Source organism: Xiphophorus maculatus, chromosome 6 (genome assembly GCF_002775205.1).
Source record: "Xiphophorus maculatus strain JP 163 A chromosome 6, X_maculatus-5.0-male, whole genome shotgun sequence".
Classification (NCBI taxonomy): domain Eukaryota; kingdom Metazoa; phylum Chordata; class Actinopteri; order Cyprinodontiformes; family Poeciliidae; genus Xiphophorus; species Xiphophorus maculatus.
The window spans coordinates 18,163,040-18,181,136 of record NC_036448.1 but is presented as its reverse complement, the minus strand read 5'-3'; the positions used below and the strand labels follow the sequence as shown (position 1 = coordinate 18,181,136).

The window sequence follows — 18,097 nt, the reverse complement described above, 5'->3', positions numbered from 1 at the left end:
CTAGTTCTAGACAGTAGACTTTTGATCAAAAAAACTTTATTAGATACAAAATGTCTGAGTTTTTTTTCACATTTAAGGAAAAAAAGTTAAAAGCTGTAGGAAGCATTGTTACACTGATTGATGATATTGATTTATGAAAAAAGTAAAAGCAGTGAGTAATAGCTCTGTTTGAATGTGGGTTTTACAGTCCCTGCATTGTACACACTGTGCGTATAGATCACATAAGCACAGCGCATACAATGTGGATGCTGTCCTATCCAATTTCCACTCATACAGGATTATCAAACATAGCAATTTGGACACTTTTCAGAATATGCTTGCATGAAAGCAAATTTGAATTGTTCCTAATTAATTTCCTAGGAGTACCAGCTGTTATTGTGACCATCTGGGCCACTGTGAGAGCCACGCTTGCTGACACAGAGTAAGTGATCTGCATAATTAATATCCCTTTTATTCTTGTCAAATTTTAATACGGTAAGGCTGATGTCCATAGTTCCTTGAAGCTGATGATTAATGATGTTGAATCAAGCCTCTATTTATAGTTTAAGTATTTTTAAGTTTCTACATGTTCTATAGTCTGGCCAGTACCTTGGAGGCCAATGTTTATCTTGAACCTTATTCAATAGGGTAAATCTTAAAAGGTAAAAAAATTATTCACTTTTCACTAAAGATACAATACAACATATAATTAGAAAATTGCTTATGATTTGCATTAATTATACATTGCATGTAACTTTTACATCGATTTACCCATTATCATGAGCATTTGCAATATTTACTGAAAAGTGATGTGATCAGTATTTCTAGCTATTCTCTTTGTATGCCAAAGTCCAAACATGGTTTATAAAGGCATCAGATTTATTTTTCATTTAAATGTGTAATTTTGTCATGCTACTAATCTGGATTTACTACTTATTGAGAAAAGATTGGGATATTAATTAAGAAATATTTGGCTGAATACCATATCATTTTGCTAAAAGAGTTTCATACCCCAAACCCCTGCTTTTTGTTAAATGAATGAATGATTGTCAAACCCACTGATTAGTTGGTGTAGAAAAACTTTTATGTTTTTGTTCATATTGCCTTGTTTAGATAGTATCTTTAAAAAGTTTGAGACGATTGACATCCAAAAAATTATTAAAAGAAACAAATCAGTAAATGAAACTGATTAATTTATCTCTAAATTACAAACAGTTCTGGAAATGCTTGCTGCTCAACCCCTGCTGCCTCTACCTGAACCTGAAAAATGAAATTTAAAGCCAAGCTTTGAAGCTGACATGAAACACCGACAGAAACAAATGGAGAAAAGTTATGATCCACTCTTAAAAAATCCAACTCATCAGGCAAAAAATGACAATGGCAAGGTAAAACATCAAACCCCTTCAATAATTACCACCACCTTCAGTGTCTGCTTTGAGTTGTGTTAGGACCGACTGATACTGTGTTCATCACCTCTTGAATGGAACTAGAGTGCATATTTGTCTTCTAAGTGGGTTGGAGTCCCAAAGATCATTTCTGTTTACGTTCCAGGTATTTTGGAACAGAAAAAAACACCCCAGCATGACATTTACAACTTAAGCATTGCCCTGAAGCTGTAAAACAGCACAGAGACAGCATTGTGCCTAGATCTAGACGCACCAGTATCAAACTGAAAGGAGCGGATTCAGAATCAGTACAGTAAACCCTCGTTTTTCGCGGGGGTTGCGTTCCGAAAAGGACCCGTGATAGGCAAAATCCGTGAAGTAGTTACCTTTATTTTTTTACAATTATTATACAGCATAATTAAATACTCTACATTGAAACCAAAGAACAAAACTTGTTTTCAGACCCAAGCATTTTTTAAACAAATAGAACTTACAAATAACTACAGTAAAATAATAATTTTAATCATCAATACGAAGCACACTAGGACAAATTGTGACTCGCGTATTTCACTGTTCCTCTGACTGTGACATTGCGGCCTGACTCTGCTCTCTAGTGGCTTTTTCTTCTGAAGCCTGTGGTTCAGGTGTGTTTTTTCGAGAGAAGAACATAGTTATCGGTAGTTGTTGTCACTCTTTTTTTCTTCTGGGCAAAAACATTTACCAAAATTTGCCAAGTTGTATTATGTATATTTAAATACCGTAACGTTATTGGCACACAGGTAGAGAAGAAGCGCGGAGACTGTTTAACCAATCAGGACGCAGAACACAATGCACTGTGAAAAAAAACTGCACAAAAAAATCTGCGGAGCAGCGAGGCCGTGAAAGGTGAACCGCATTATAGCGAGGGTTCACTGTATATGAAATATTCAGTGATTTTAATTCCCACTATGGGCAAACTAGCAATTTTCTTAGCCTTTGAAATACACTGAACAGGTTAGAGAGATGCACCTGAATCTCAGGAGGAATAAATCAGTTCAAGGGGGATTAAAGTCAGAATTTTAATATGAGTGCTTTGAAAAATATAATTAGTTTGCATATAACACTTGTGTCTAGAGGTGTTATACATCTAGCGACTATGGGGGACAAGAACAATGTCCTGTCGAATCTCTATCTCATTCCTATTACATTGTGAAACAATGTCAGATATCATTTAAGACACTAAAGTGGAGCAGAGAGATTCTGAACCTGCTTACCCACTTAACCCTTCTTTAGCTTATTCCTGAACCCTTACCTACTCATCTTGTTGTTTATTTCTGCAGGTGTTGGGACTTAAGTGCAGGCAATTTGAAATGGATATATCAAGTGCCTATTTTGGTGGCGGTGGTGGTAAGTACATGCTTCCAGTTTGTACTTCATTCCCATAGTGTGCAGGAAATTACACCACTTGACTGCAGCTGTGGCCTAACAACTGTTGAATGAGAAAGAGCTTATTATGTTTCCAATTATACCTAATCCTAACATTATGTTTCTACTTTCTCTTCAGATTAATTTTATTTTATTTTTGAACATCATCAGAGTCTTGGCAACTAAACTACTAGAAACCAATGCTGGGAGATGTGACACCAGACAACAGTACAGGTATGGACAAGTCTTAGAAACATTTGAATCAGAATTCCTGAAGCTGTCCTTCTCGATCGGTTTATCATGACTTGTTTGCCAACATCAAGCCTTCTTCAATGGGAGTAGATGGGATTTAGATTTAGAATTTCTTTCTAAATCATCATTTGTGCTGTCCTCTGTTGGTGACTTTAATCTCAGAATTCTGACTTTAATCTCAGAATTCTGACTATAAACTCAGAATTCTGACTTTAATCTCAGAATTCTGACTATAAACTCAGAATTCTGACTTTAATCTCAGAATTCTGACTATAAACTCAGAATTCTGACTTTAAACTCAGAATTCTGACTATAATCTCAGAATTCTGACTTTAAACTCAGAATTCTGACTATAATCTCAGAATTCTGACTTTAATCTCATAATTCTGACTTTAAACTCATAATTCTGACTTTAATCTCAGAATTCTGACTTTAAACTCAAAATTCTGACTTTCATCTCATAATTCTGACTTTAAACTCAGAATTCTGACTTTAATCTCAGAATTCTGACTGTAAAGTCAGAATTCTTTTTTTTTTTTTTTCTGTGGCTCTAATCCTCTTCCGTAGTTTTTAATGTAGTTGTTTTTCTTTTCAAAACAATCTTTAGACTGTAAAATGTTCTGTTGCAGAAAGCTCTTGAAGTCTACGCTGGTGTTGATGCCATTGTTTGGCGTCCACTACATTATATTTCATGCCATGCCATACACAGAGGTCTCTGGAATACCATGGTTGATACAGATGCACTACGAGATGCTTTTCAACTCCTTCCAGGTAAAAAAAAAAAAAAAAAAACATTGGTGTGGAAATTCTGGAAATGCCACTTCATCACTCTGGCAGCCTTTATTCGTCTTTTCATTCTAAAGAAATCAATTTGACCTGACTGGGATTTGTCCGCAAGGTTTATGTTATCACCATTCAACAGCTACAGATTGTCAAACTGTTTTTCATTGTTTGGTTACCGATTTCTTAGAAGATCCTCATTGAGATAAAGAAAATGGCAGGGATAACTGATGACTGTGAATATCAAAGAAAATGTCAAATTACACAGCTGAAATGCCATATTAAGCATGTGCTTATTGCTTGATTTTGTAGTGTCCCTAAAACCAGATTTTTTTCTCTCTCTTTTAGGGTTTCTTAGTTGCAATCATATACTGTTTTTGCAATGGGGAGGTAAGAACTCCAAGAATTGTGCTTTGAAACATTATTTTCAATGTCCATGACTGTAATCTTATATAAATAAAATCGATTATCCTTTAAGGTGCAAGCTGAGATCAAAAAGTCATGGAGCAGAAGAACCTTGGCCCTTGACTTCAAGAGAAAAGCTAGAAGTGGGAGTAATACTTACAGCTATGGACCAATGGTATCACACACCAGCGTAACCAATGTCACTGCCAGAGGACCCCTGGCCGTCCATCTCACCACAAGACTAGGGCCGGTGCCTGTAAACGGCCACAGGAACCTTCCTGGGTACGTCAAGAACGGCTCAGTCTCAGAGAACTCTGTGCCTTCCTCAGGACAGGAACTTCACATACCTGAAGAGGAGCAGTCCGCACAAACACGGCCTAGTGTGGAAGAGAAACCCACTCCTGTTGTAGAGGAGGAAAGGGAGACAGTCATGTGACCTCTAGAGGTCATCATATATAGCGAATAGACAAATTGTGAACACTCTGTGGATGGTCTGAAGGAGGAAACTGCATGAACCAAAAATATTGGCTCTTTTCCTCCTGTAAACTGAGCCAACACACTGCAAAATGAGGAGGCTCAAGGGAACAAGAGTGTCTTGATTTTTCAAGCTTGGCCGAGAGATGAAGACGGCAAGTTCGTAAAGGCAGATAGTTTTTGTCCTTCCATCCACCATCTGCCAAAGAGAATGTGTGAAAGCCTAAATCAGGGTGAAGTGTCTGACTTTGACTTCACTGCTATGACTGATTATATAGTTTTCTGTTCTTTTACAAGGAAAATATGTATAAATTAAGCATAAGGTTGGCAAGACATCAGCCTTACTCATTTTCTGTACATTAAAGATAGGAAACTTTTCTCAGCAAGGTTTAATATGAATAGAAAAAGTCATAAATGCTACAATTTGTAAAGCATCAGTTCTACTTTGTGGCATGGTCACATTTGTTCTCCACTGACTCACATCTGTGTCAGTGTAAAAGGGAAGCTACTCAGGTAATTGAAGTCCTTTGTTGTCACACACTTATTTTTCATACTTTTCAAGTGGTGTTTCAGCAAATTCTGTATCTCCAGAATCTTCAATGCTCATGAAGTTTTGTCAGTTTTGTTTTCTGTCTTTTCATTTTTTTACAGCTTCAGGTTTTATTTAGCAATTCAAATTTCAGTCTAATTAGAAGAAATATGAAGGGTTGAAGTGAATCTATAAATTCCCTAATTTTCTATTCAAAAACTATGATCGCTCTACATCATGGAGCCAATACTATATATGAAATTTCATTGAAATATCTTGGTACTTTCCTTGAACTGACATTTTCAGGCATTTTCCTGCTGGGTAGTTTCTGGAATCAAGCTTTATTACAAGGCTGACTAATCTTTGGGTGCTTTCTGGGGACTTGCCAAGAACCTTCATGGACCTTACATATAATGTTTTTCTTTTAAATCTCCTAGCATTTACCTGTAAGTAAATATAAACAATATGTAACTTTCATAGTAGTTACCACCTACTTTCCACTACTTACAAGAACTATGCTGTGTTATAAATTGATGTACAATTTAATAAGATTTTAAATGAAATTAATGAGTAATTTTAGGAGCTTGACTGTATTGTGAGTTGACTCATAATGAGTACTTTCATGACTTCAATGAATTTTCACAAACTGCAATGGTGTATGTATATATTTTGGCATTATGGAAGAATGTTACTTGTCACAAATATGTTTCTTGACAGTTCGATGAAAGTTTTATAAAATCTCCATAAGCGTTTCAGAAAACCATCTGCTAAGTTCCATGAAATTTACATTAAATTCACCTATAACTTCAATAACAGCACAGTTTACATTGGGGACATTTTACAAATGATAATAGGAATATCAAAGTAAGAATATTTCAAGTGGAGTTTGGAGTAAAGGTAGAACATGAACAGTAATGGTTTGATTTGTTGTCATAAGGTTTTTATAATATTAGACCCAGATCAAAACCACAGACGAATTCAAAAAGCCTTAATTTCCAGTGGAGTGAAAATTAAATCCATGAGATTACATTCCCCAAGAATTCAAAGAGTGGCATTTATGCTGGATGCAAAGGACAACGGATTTTCACAAAAGGCCCACTAATGTGCTGCTTCATTTCGTTCACATTCAAGTCGCAGTGTTTACAGATCAAAAGTACATTCTAGTTAAGAGCTAAATGTTGTTCCAAACATGCAGTATATGTTTTGTAGCTGCTGTGTCTTATTTTCGCTAAACTGTTAGTTAAATGAATGTCAGAACTATACGTAGACTCTAAACAGAGGTGGTAAATTTATTAATGTGTGGCATATATTCATGGAGTTAGTTACTGACACATGCCACAACACATTAAACTCAGTAATTAACTTGCATGGCTGACTGCGTGTAGGGCATATTATTTATTATTGTATCAAAAAGAAAAGGCATGATATGGCCTTAAAAATGTAACACTTCAACATATCTTTGTATTTATGCGCAATATTTATTTCAATTTACCAAATCCTCCCAAAAATAGTGAAATGATGAAACACACGTGCCATTGACGTTAAAGATATTGTTTTGAACTTAGAATTTGAAATCCATGATTATTAGATCATTTATACATGTTCAGGATACACCATCATTACAGCCATATTTTAAACTACAAACTCAAATTAGAACCTAATTTTATATTTCAGATTCATAGTTTTTCAGTACTTCTGTCAGTAAGTCTATGATCATAATTGCTAAAAGAGGTTCATGTATTTTAGTTCCTTTTGTTCATCTGCAAAGTCTTACAAAGTCTGTAACAACAGGAATTTACTAATTTTTTAAAGACAGTCTTGATCCTAAAATAATGGCAATGCACACTGGTAGCCAATAAAAAAATCAAAAGGATAAAAAAAACAGAAAAAAGTGTCCTTTTTGCAGTATTTTTTTAGATACAGATTGTTTTTGCAGTGAAGGGGAATCAAAACGTATGTATTTTTTTTACACCAAATGTGTTAAAATGTCTTATGATAATGTCTTACCATATTGAGAGAAACATAATTTTCTGGGATATTACAGAAGTATACACAACACCACTGGCATTGCAGAAATTTAGAAATTACTCCATATCACTTCCTTAATTCAGACATCTTCTACCTGTCTACTTACTTTATCTGTCAGAACTACAACACAAGATGTAGGGGATCCAATACACATGATGCAATAGGCCAAAAAATATAAACTCCTATGTTACAAGTGAATATAGCTTGCAGAAAATATGTTCAGAAAATTTGATTGTTTAAATGGCTTATGTAATAAGGTCAGCCAGAATCCGAGTACTTTTACAAAGAAATGCTTGCAATTTTTATTTTAGCACTTTATTTTCCCTGTTAATTTTTTACAATTCTGTTCTGATTTTTTTCAGAACAGAATTGTTCTGAAACAATTCTGTTCAGATATTGTGTTTCAGAATTTTAAGGCCAATTTTCATAGAGCTGATGTTATAAGTGTTTATATACCTCCTTTGGAAGTAAAAAGTGTGTTTTATGTCATTTATTTATGTTGAAATGTACTCAGTGGAAGTGGTATTTAGTCTCAAGGCCTTGTGTAAAACTGTAGTATATTGGCAGTATTTGGTTGAATACATTTCTCCCTCTCTTCAGTACTCTGTAATTAAGGCATTTGTAGATGTCAGTGTAAATATTCTAAACGATGGTTTCTAATCTCTTATGTTCATCAGTAAATTGTAAGACAATAAATCTGTAATTTCATTATTTTTTTGCTGCTTTTCCTTGATTTCCACTCAAAAAAGTAACACAGTGTCTGACATGGATTTAAGTTTACTTTTAATAGAATGTACAAACTTTATTTTAGAAAAGCATAGTTTTTTGCTACGTGAAATATAAAACAGTTACCTTTTTCTTTAAGACGGATCACAGTTCACTTTTGTGATTTTTTGCCTCCCCCTTTAGCACCTCCTTTGCCTCCTTTTTCATCCTTCTCTCCTTTGTCGCTCTTCTTTCCTTTTCCTTCACCACCTTCTTTCTTGGATGCTCCTTTTTCCCCCTTCTCCTCCTTCTCTCCCTTTTCACCCTTCTTTTTTGTAGAAGCCTCCTTGTCATCCCCTTTCCCTTCTTTGGCACTCTTGTCTTTCTTTCCCTCTTTGCTCTTCTTTTCTCCTTTTTCACCATCCACTTTCCCAGACACTGTTGGAACCTCAGTTTTTTCTTCTGGTTTTGCAGCTGCAAAAAGTAAGAAAAAAGGGTCAAAACTTCTAAGCAGCAACAGGCACTTCCTGGATATTTCTAGAAACAGTGGTATTGACACCTTTCTTGAAGAACAGACACAAAATGCCTTATATGGCCCAATAAGAACCAGATAAATAATAAAAAATAAAAAAAAGAAAAACACATCAGCTGCCCATATCATATCACAGAAGACTTCTTTTTGACTAGCAGCACAGCATTGCTGTGTACATTTTTACTTCTTCTGCAGTCTAAGAAAAGCCAGAACACTAGCTTATAACCATTTTGTCTACCTTCTTAAGAGGCACAATCAAGAGAATCCTGACCAGCTGTATCACTGTGTAGTCCCCTGTGTTTTGCAGCAAGACCCTCTAAGCAGGTGGAAGGTCTTACGGAGGCTTTTCGCATGAGCTGGAAAGCATTTAGTATTGTAGGAGATGCTACCATTCTCACTGGTTTTCACTCTGCTGCCATCTGGAAAAAGACTGCAGTTTCTGGGCCAAAGGGGATATACAGAGTACAATTATTTTTTAAATGTGCAAGATCTCCCCGTCTGAATGCATTTTTCTGCATTCTCTGTGTATCTTTGTCCTACTGCAGTACACAGAGGATCTGGCAAGTATGCCAACAAGTGAGAATTTCAAATTAGAAGATAAATAGCTAAATAAGAAAAGCACAAATTAGTGATCATTTTGATAAAATATTTAAAGTTTTGGAACAACATTTCCAGGCTTATGTACTAATATGTCCTAAAATAGAAATATGTTTTAAAGACTGTTACATTAAAATAATGTAATTTTCTTTTTTTTTTGCCTTTATCTTTACCTAAAATATTAATCTTCCGACATGTAGAGCACCAATTTATCTGAAACTGTTTTATCCTCCTGAGACCCAGAAAAAAAAAAGTTTTTGAAAATTTTTTTTTTCACTACATGACTCTTTGGAGTGAAAAAACATCACTATAATTGAAAAAACTTCAAAACATGTTTTTATTTATTTTTTACAGTATGTCCTTTGGAGAGGACATCGGGACTCTATTGTGGCAAATATGAACACATTTTGAGGCCCAGGATGTCCTCTCTAAGGACCAACAGGATTTAACACAGTGGCATGTTTGGTTTCAGAGTTATGAACAAAAAAACCTATGTCCTCCACAGAGGACAAAAATGTATTGCTGGGTCTCAGGAGGATTTATTCATGCAGCTATCGTGATAAATTCCACTTGATCAGTCCAAAGGTTCACAGGAAACAATTTTGTTACTCAGCAACAGCTTTTAAACACTTTGACTGCTACTCTAATTGGGGGCTATGTTAAGCCTGACATGTTTTCTCTTTCTTTTGTAAGCTGTCAGTCTGTTTTTTGTTTTTTTTTTGACATCTCATTGGTTAACACCTGGTTGACATTGTGTTAAATTGAAGCAGGAATTAAACCTTGATTTGCTTTCTACTAATTTGCCGTTACAAAATGACACTGCTGGCTGGAATAATTTATCACATATAATACAGTGACATCTCCAGATTTATATGGAATTACACACCTTCTACTTGGAAATAAGTAGAAGGTGTAAGTAAGAGGAGGTGAAAGTAGAGAAATGAAGAATACACACACACACAAAACTCTATAGTTCTTCTTTATTCAGTGGGGAACATTTTGGATAAGGAAGCAAGAGGGAAGGCAGTTAGAGACTAAGCTGTGTGACTTCCAGCATTTTTTTTCCCTACTCACTGACTGTATATGTAAGATATAATGTCTCTGAAAGAGGAGAAGCTCATTATTTTTCTTACTTGACTCTACTGTCCCAGATATGTTTCTCCTTTTGGCACGTTTGAATATATGGCGGTATAGAGACCTTCATTCTGTAGAAAGTTTAGGAGATCAATGTCGCAGGCCAGTTTATACTCTTAACGACATCTAGGCCCATTATTTATACAAGCATACATTCCCCTTAACTTTTTCTCCTTAGAAAAGCAGTCAGGAGGCCCATGGTAAAATCATAGGTAAAGATAAATAATAATAATTTCAAGGCTTTAGAGAAATGCCAACTCTTCAGTTTTCAACACCAACAAGTACTCTTAAAGTTCTTCAGTCTGAAAATTAATAATGAAATGCTCTCAAAAAACCCATACAACTCTAGAATTGAGTCATACTATTTTGAAATTCTTTATAAGTATTATACTTGCCAAAAAGAGATTGCTATAGTTCTTTGTCAGTCTCAAAAAATGACCAGAAAAAACATATATACAGTTTTTCTTTCATTAAAAAAATCCATGGCATGGCCAAAATTTTGGCATCTTGTGTTTATTTATTTTAAATATTTAACAAAATGTCTGTGAAACATAATCACAAATTTCTTCTCACTGTGAGATAGATTCTGCTTCACATTCAGTGACGCTATTTTCAGCATGTATTACGAGTTCTTCCGGGATGTCAGCTGTTGTTACCGATTTAATTTCAGGCACACCATCAGCTTGACATAATCTGGAAGGAAATGCATAAATGTACATATTTATTCAGCTTTTTTTGCTGCCTTACTGCTTAAGTCATTCAGAGGCAAACATTAGAGCAAAGTTTATCAAGTAACAAGTAACTCCATGTTCATTTTCAGCATTTCGTTATGGCTACTGTCCCTCCTTTTATCCCAGTGACATGGTTAATTAGCCTCTTAGTGCCACGGATGAGTATCCACATGCTGACATCAGAAACTAAAGCAATGTGCAGCAACAGTAACTTCATCATGTTGTTCTTATTTTCTGATGCCAATATTATTTCAGACATCCATCATGGGAAAAATACTTAAGCGTGTAATTGCTCTATATCAATTACACATTACTCAACAAATGCATTTCCGTGACCACAAAGAAGATGATGCAGAATCAGCAGAGAGGATAAGACTCTTCTGACACACTAAAATTAACAAATAGAAATGGCATCTGAACTAAAAACAGATGTAAAAGAACAGTCATAATAACAGCAGAGTCCAAGAGTCCAAACTATTTATTTTATTCAAATCTAATCTCACAGTTAGGAATATTGATGGGGCTGATGCAAACAAACAGGAGTCGGAACAAATACAATCCTACAACATTTAACACAAGGCATGCCGCATACATGGCAACTCAATCAGGTTCTTTTCATTGCAGTTTTGCTATTCCAGCTGTTTAAAAATCCATGTATAAAAATATCATGCAAACATTCAAAACTTTCACAACTCAACCTAGAGGTGCTTTTTGACATGCTTAGTAGGGCGGCCAAAACTGGGGCATTTCGTCCCCCAGGTTCTTGGGGATTTAGATTTAGACTTTGATGTCTAAATCAAGTGGGATACTTTACTTGCTGTTGCTGCTGAAGTTGGTATTTGATTATCAATTTCAGGTATGATGCTAATTTAAATATCTTTTTTGTGTTCTTTTGGAAATCTTTGACACATTTGATCATATTTCATTCAAAATCTGAAATATATTATTAATTATATTATAAATTCATTAGATATTTCAACACTGAATACAATGAGCAGAGATCATTTTAAAACACACTTTGAGAATATGCAACCTTTATAATTTGAAAAAAAATGAGAAAAAACACTGCAGAAGCATTTTGAATACTTTTTTGGCATTGAGAAAAATATCAATAGTACAATTTTGACCAGCCAGACCTGGACCTAATTATTCTACACTAATTACAGATTGGAACATAGCTTGTAATATGTGATGCTTTATCCATAAAAAGGAGAAATATGAAGTATGAACTCTGACAAGTTGAAGACCTCCAACATCAACACAACATTTAACAATTTTAGGAAGAAGTGAAAAATAAAGCCATTGGTATCCACTGTTTTGGAAATTACATTTCAAATTTTTGGGGGGGACCTTGAAACTGAAACTGGATGTCTTAAATAAAAGCCAAAACAAAGAAATGACCTAATCAAAGTCTACAGTAAAGTTCAATCCAAATGGAATGCTGCAACCAATCAGAATTGGTTGTTTATGCTTGAAAACCATTATGGCTTGGTTAAAACCAATTTGCAAAAAAAAAAAAAGAATCGGCAAAAATTCTTCTAAAGCAATGTAAAAAACTCTGTTATCTCAAACACCTTATAGCAGTTGTTACCACAGAGACTGGAAGGAACATGTTATTAGTATTAGATGTTATAAGGGTAATTACTTTTTACATAAGGTCATATTGGCTTATATAGCTTCTTCCTTTAATGTATTAAACCATTTCCAAGCAGCAATTTGTCTGCACCAGAGTGAAGTTCGCCTTAGATTAAAGAGTGGTAGTTTACCGGTAGTTTATTTTTTTCTTTTACCACCTTGTACATATATAACATGCACACTCCCAAATACACACCAAGTGTGGTGAAATCCATAAATGTCAAGCTGTTCTAACCAAATTTGATTGTAAAAGCAGCACCATGTGTACTTAGTAGTTTCATTTAAGTTTCATTAAAGAGGATATCACTACCGAGCAAAGCTTGAAAATTTCCAGCAAAGCCTGAAAATGTTGTGCTTTCTTTTCTGGCAGCATTTTAGAAGTGATACTTTAGTCGTGCTAAACAAGGGATTGATTTATCTTTTGCCACCAGCAGTTTTTAACGAAGATTGCAAGGGCTGAATTGAGAGCGGAATAAAAGCATTTTGGATAAATGAATGAAGGGTGCATTTAGAGTGGCTCCTACTGTAAACACTACACTCTGCAAAGCAATTGAGCCAAAGAAGAAAGGCTGCAGGAAGATAAGAGCAAAAGAACAGGAGGGAAAAAAAACCATCATCCCAGCTCTGGCAAAGACAGAGCGCTAGGGTGGTCCTCGTTAACCCTAACCCCAGAGAGAGGGCTGCTGTTAGGGTTTTGAGTCTGGACCTGCTCAGACACTGTCTGCAATGCAGATGCATCTGCGGTCGCTGGAGGGATAGGAGGAAGAGAAGACAAGAGAAAAGGAGAGGAAAAGTGGAGATTTTAGGAACAGAACTTTACAAGCGTGAGACAAATATAAAGATGAAGAAAAAAATATATGATTTAAGAGGACAGTGTGAAATAAAGTAGCTGTTAATCAGAAAGTGTGTTTGAGACAATAATGAGTTTTCTGGATTTTATTTTAAATTTAGTGTTCACTAGTAAATTGCAGATACACATAAATAAATCAATTTCAATCATGAACTATTAGACTGAATAAAAAGCACTGCAGATACAGATGTACAAACAGCCTCTGCGAAAGTCAAATCAAGCATTTATCTGTTTTTTTCCCACGTCAGAAAGAGCTGAATTTTTAGCTTAAGAAGTATGGCACAGAAGGGAAATTAAACTGCTAATGTCAACTTCAGCTGCTGAGAGCTGCTGTTGCTTTTATTACCAACGCACTTCTGTCATGTGTAGATTCAAATGGTATTACAGAGAGGTACTTACATCCTGGGATCTCAGTCAGCTCATTCAGCGGTGGCACTGTCTCTAATGTGTTGGCATATTTTTTGGCAGCTTGTCTTTGTGCATGTCGTGCCTCAATTTCCTTTTTTGTCCGTGGGATACGGCATTTGAAAATACAGCACAGAGTAATAACTGAAAGAAAGGTGGGGGAGGACATGGTGAGTTTAAATTATTAAAACTTCTTATTCATCAGGAAAGTGCAACACATTGCACTTAGGAGTAAGTTAGCTATTACACATCCTGGGGAGATGTGAGTTATGACTTCTTCATTTAGAACAGCCTAAAGAGAATCTGTGCTTTCTATGGAAGCTAAACTACAATGGGCAACAGGTGCAAATACACAGCAAAAAGAAAGATGCACTGCAAAATTAATGATGCAAACTCCAAAACACACATAACACAACAAATGTGTCAATCACAGAACACAAAAGCAAAAACCTACCACCAACAAAATAAATGCAAAAGAAAACTGCTACAATCAGAATTCACTCCACAAAGTAGAACAACTTCAGGCCACCAGGACAAATCTGTATTAGGTAATATTACTAAATATGTTGCTGTTATAATACTGCAAAAGACTGCGTGCTTGAAAAGGACACAAAGTATAATGCAGCTTTTCTACTTTCTTCCAACTTTCGTCTGGACATCCAGTTAAATCATAACATATTGTCTTTACTGAGAGTCCAGTCGCATATGACTTGGTGGCCAATTCTCACTAGTGGTCTGGAACACTTGGAGCGAGTTTGCATCCTTTGTTTTTTTCTATTTGGAGCATTTTCTCTATTGCAATCTTCTATTTGCATTTCTTGTGGTTGCAGAAATGTGTCTATGTTTTTTCTTTTCCATTTGATTTAGTGGTTTTAGACTTTTGCTTCTCTTCTCTGTGTTTGCAGTATATTTGCTGCATTTATTTTTGCCATTTGCACGTCAACCACTATACTAATTATCTTCCTGGTCTTCTGCACTCAGACTGCCTCCTCAAGAATTTGATGGCAGCTGTGAATAGTTTCCTCTATTTGTTTTGACCTTTAAACCAGGAAACTATGCTTCCGATCATCTCTTCAAGACTGTGTTTTGTTTTGTTTTTTCTCGTTTTTGCATGCTTTTTCCTGTTTGTGCAAACCAAAAATCTGTTCTCTGAACTCTCACAGTTTTTGTGTGATTAGGGGAATCTTTCTATCTCAACCCCACAAATAAAACCCTTATTTGGGTCACATCAGGTAAATTTGAGACCTTACAACCTTCTCAAATACTTGCTTTTATAAAGAACTTCATTGTATAAGTTTCAGACTGTAGTCACTGAAAGCTGAATTTGGATAAAATCTTTGCATTTTTGTTGTGCTTAATTATTAAAACAATTTTTTGTCAACATTTGAACAATTCTGAGTTTTCCCAATAAATCAAATTTGCAGGAGGGGCTACATAATGGTAGATGTCTTGTAGTTATACCTGTAAGAAACTGAATTGACAAAGGCATACTTACCAACAGCCAACACAAACACTGAAAAAATTCCAATGACCTGCCATAATCTCAGCCCCCAGAAAACGACAGTCTCTGAGGTGACAGGGTCCGGCTTCTTCGGGGGCTCTGTGGGTAAAAGCTATAAGAAAATGACAAAACAAACAAAATTTCACACAAACCAGAATTTTGCCAATATAATGGGCAATGTTATATATGTCTCTAATGAAGATCTCTGGTAATAGTACTTTGCTGCTAGGCAATTTGCTACAGATGTGTGTGGAAGGCATTTTTGAAACATTTATTTCACCACTGACCTCTATAATTGGAGCTTGGGAAAGAACAATTATATGTTCTCCCAAAAAGATATGTTGTTGGTGCTACCAAACCCCGCAGAGCATCACCCCCTCTGATAAAATCATCAAGAGAATATTTCCCTGGCTGCTGTTTATTGATCACTTGACTGGATGTGGAAACTCTACACTTTAATCCATGAAGCACCAAGTAATTGATCTAAAAATAGGCCACTGTTGTATTTGCTACCATTACTGAAAACACTGCAAGGCGATAAAAAAGAAAGAAAAGAGAAGCTGGATGTGAACACAGAATTAAATCAACATTAGAGCTTTTTTCTTGTTAAAACCAAATTATTCCAGATCTTTATCTTTTGCAAGTTCCACCTAGGTTTAATGTAAATTCCAGAGAAGAGTTATTAAGTTCACTGACCTATGTTGTTCCTATCAGTAGTGTCTGTCAGAACACCAGACAGAGTTACACATTTTCACAGGTTTTAAATATTTCATATCTTCAAAGCTGCTTGTTGCTTTAAATTGCAATTGCTACAACTCAGTCAGTGGAAATACTTCAATGCAGAGCCAGTTGTTTCTCTACATTGCAGAAGCAGATGTGACATACACATCACATTTAAAGCCTATGTGGAACCTTAGCCTCAGTGCCAGGTCAGACCTTAAGGTATTTTTTTCCAGGATCACCCGGTGCTCAGATCCATTTATCTTTCCATCAACTCCCCCATATCGCCTGTCCCTGCCCAGCATCAGCCCAGAGCATGATGCTGTCACTACCATGTTCCACAGTGGGGATGTATGCTATGCAATGCTAGTTTTCCTTATCACATAAAGCTTTTTATGTTGATCAAAAAGTTACATTTTGGCTATCAACCTGGTTGGCAAATCTTCAGAACAAGACCTATGAAGGTCTTGAAGGTCTATGAAGAAGTTTACTTCAAACTTCTTATGGCTTCCTTTCAATAATGACTTTCTTTTTGCCATAAGTGATGTGAATGAGGCGAGAAAACAGGATAACGCATTTGAAAACTCTTGACAGTTTTCGTTCCTCTTCTTCATGTACATTATAAGCTACTGTGCAATAAGCTAAGTAAGATTTTACACCATGGTATGGTGGTAAGATACTTGAAATGCTTAATAAATATTAAGCATTTCAAGTATCTTACCATAAGCCTGAGCTTCAGTCATTTTGCTTTCAAAGCTCAAAAGGCAGCATGTGAGCAGCCAGAGGGACTCCCTCTAGAAGTTTCTGCCGTTTTCTCTTATCTTTAATGAAAAACCTGTTCGCTTCACATTAAACTTGAACTGTTATGCATAACATAACAGTTCAAGCCATAGCCTTTTAATAAATGAAAATATGTTATATGTGGAATTTTTTGTACATGAAAAAAGAGTGAGTTCCTCCAACAGAAAAGGCAAGGATACTATATCTTTTTTTATATGTATATGAACATATAAAAGTAATACTTGTGTCCTGATTGTTTTGATTTCCCATGGAGATCTTTTTTGATAATTACAACATCTGACTTGTCTTAGATGCTATAACGTTGCTTCTGTCTGTGAAGTAGCTCATTCCCTCTTATGTTTGTGCAGTTTTTGCATAAACTGCTCAGTTTCTAAATCATTTATCACCTTTTAGCTTTTTTTTAATGTCAGACCAGAATGAAAATCAACTTATCTCTCTTCTATTCAACCTGAACACCAAAGTAACAGTTAAAACCAATACTTGTCATAACAACTCTGCTTAGCTTTTTTCACCGGCTCATGCAGTCATGTTTTTCTTTTCTCCCTCAAAACCACCCAATCCCAGTAAGAAAACAAACAACAAGTCAGGCACCCAATCAAGTGGCATAAATTACTTTTATGGATGCTACATGTTACGCAACTAAACACCTGCACCTACATCTGTGAAGACTATGTTGGAGGACATGGCGTGCCTTCCGGCTCTTACCTCAGGATCCGGGACCTGGGAGAGCACGGAGGACAGGCACTGAGACAGCAGCAGAGTTTTCCATCCCCACAGGAGGAGATGAGATGGGCATCCAGACTGTTCCCCGACCATTCTCTCCCCCTGGTTCTCCCTGCAGCCACCCTGCCCTCTCCTCCCCCTTCTTCCTTCTGCTCTCTCTTCTTCTTTCTCTGTCTGCCTGCCTGCTTACACTGGCGCCGTTTACAGGACGGGACCACAATGGCCCTTTAGTGATTGATAGTGAGAATGATACTGATGGCTATCCACTGCTGTTTCTTTTGGCTTTCCACCACAACACAATCCGAACCAAAAGACACAAGTGAGCCCCTCTGCAGCCAGCTGAAAACTACTCCAGTGCAATGGAGGGAGCCAGTCTTGCTGTTAGGGGACATTAATTAATTAGCAGAGCTGGTGTGGTTTACAGCCAGCTCACCCAACTGAGGACAGGCAGTTAACTAAGAGAGGGGGATGGGCTGTGCAGTTGGCCATGATGAGATCGAGCTATTCAGGTACAGCGAAGCGAATGG

The 18,097-nt window shown here is 36.1% G+C and overlaps 2 protein-coding genes across 2 annotated transcripts in view; one reads left to right on the top strand and one right to left on the bottom strand.

Moving 5' to 3' along the window:
- Positions 1 to 7,106, top strand: part of pth1r (parathyroid hormone 1 receptor) — a 56,390-nt gene extending 49,284 nt beyond the window's left edge. Inside the window, exons 8-13 of the mRNA XM_023336194.1 lie at positions 361 to 421; positions 2,684 to 2,750; positions 2,908 to 3,002; positions 3,650 to 3,791; positions 4,149 to 4,190; positions 4,279 to 7,106. Coding sequence (XP_023191962.1) covers positions 361 to 421; positions 2,684 to 2,750; positions 2,908 to 3,002; positions 3,650 to 3,791; positions 4,149 to 4,190; positions 4,279 to 4,641 — 770 coding nt within the window. The 3' untranslated portion in view covers positions 4,642 to 7,106. The remainder of the gene's footprint in view (positions 1 to 360; positions 422 to 2,683; positions 2,751 to 2,907; positions 3,003 to 3,649; positions 3,792 to 4,148; positions 4,191 to 4,278) is intronic.
- Positions 7,107 to 8,062: 956 nt separating this feature from the next.
- tmie (transmembrane inner ear) lies at positions 8,063 to 17,877 on the bottom strand. Its single transcript, XM_005809455.2, has 4 exons — positions 17,553 to 17,877; positions 15,321 to 15,438; positions 13,820 to 13,969; positions 8,063 to 8,415 (listed from the first exon to the last, which is right to left on the bottom strand). Exons 1-4 carry the CDS (start codon positions 17,661 to 17,663, stop codon positions 8,114 to 8,116), a joined length of 681 nt encoding a protein of 226 aa, XP_005809512.1. The 5' UTR covers positions 17,664 to 17,877; the 3' UTR covers positions 8,063 to 8,113.
- Between the last annotated feature and the right edge of the window lie 220 nt (positions 17,878 to 18,097).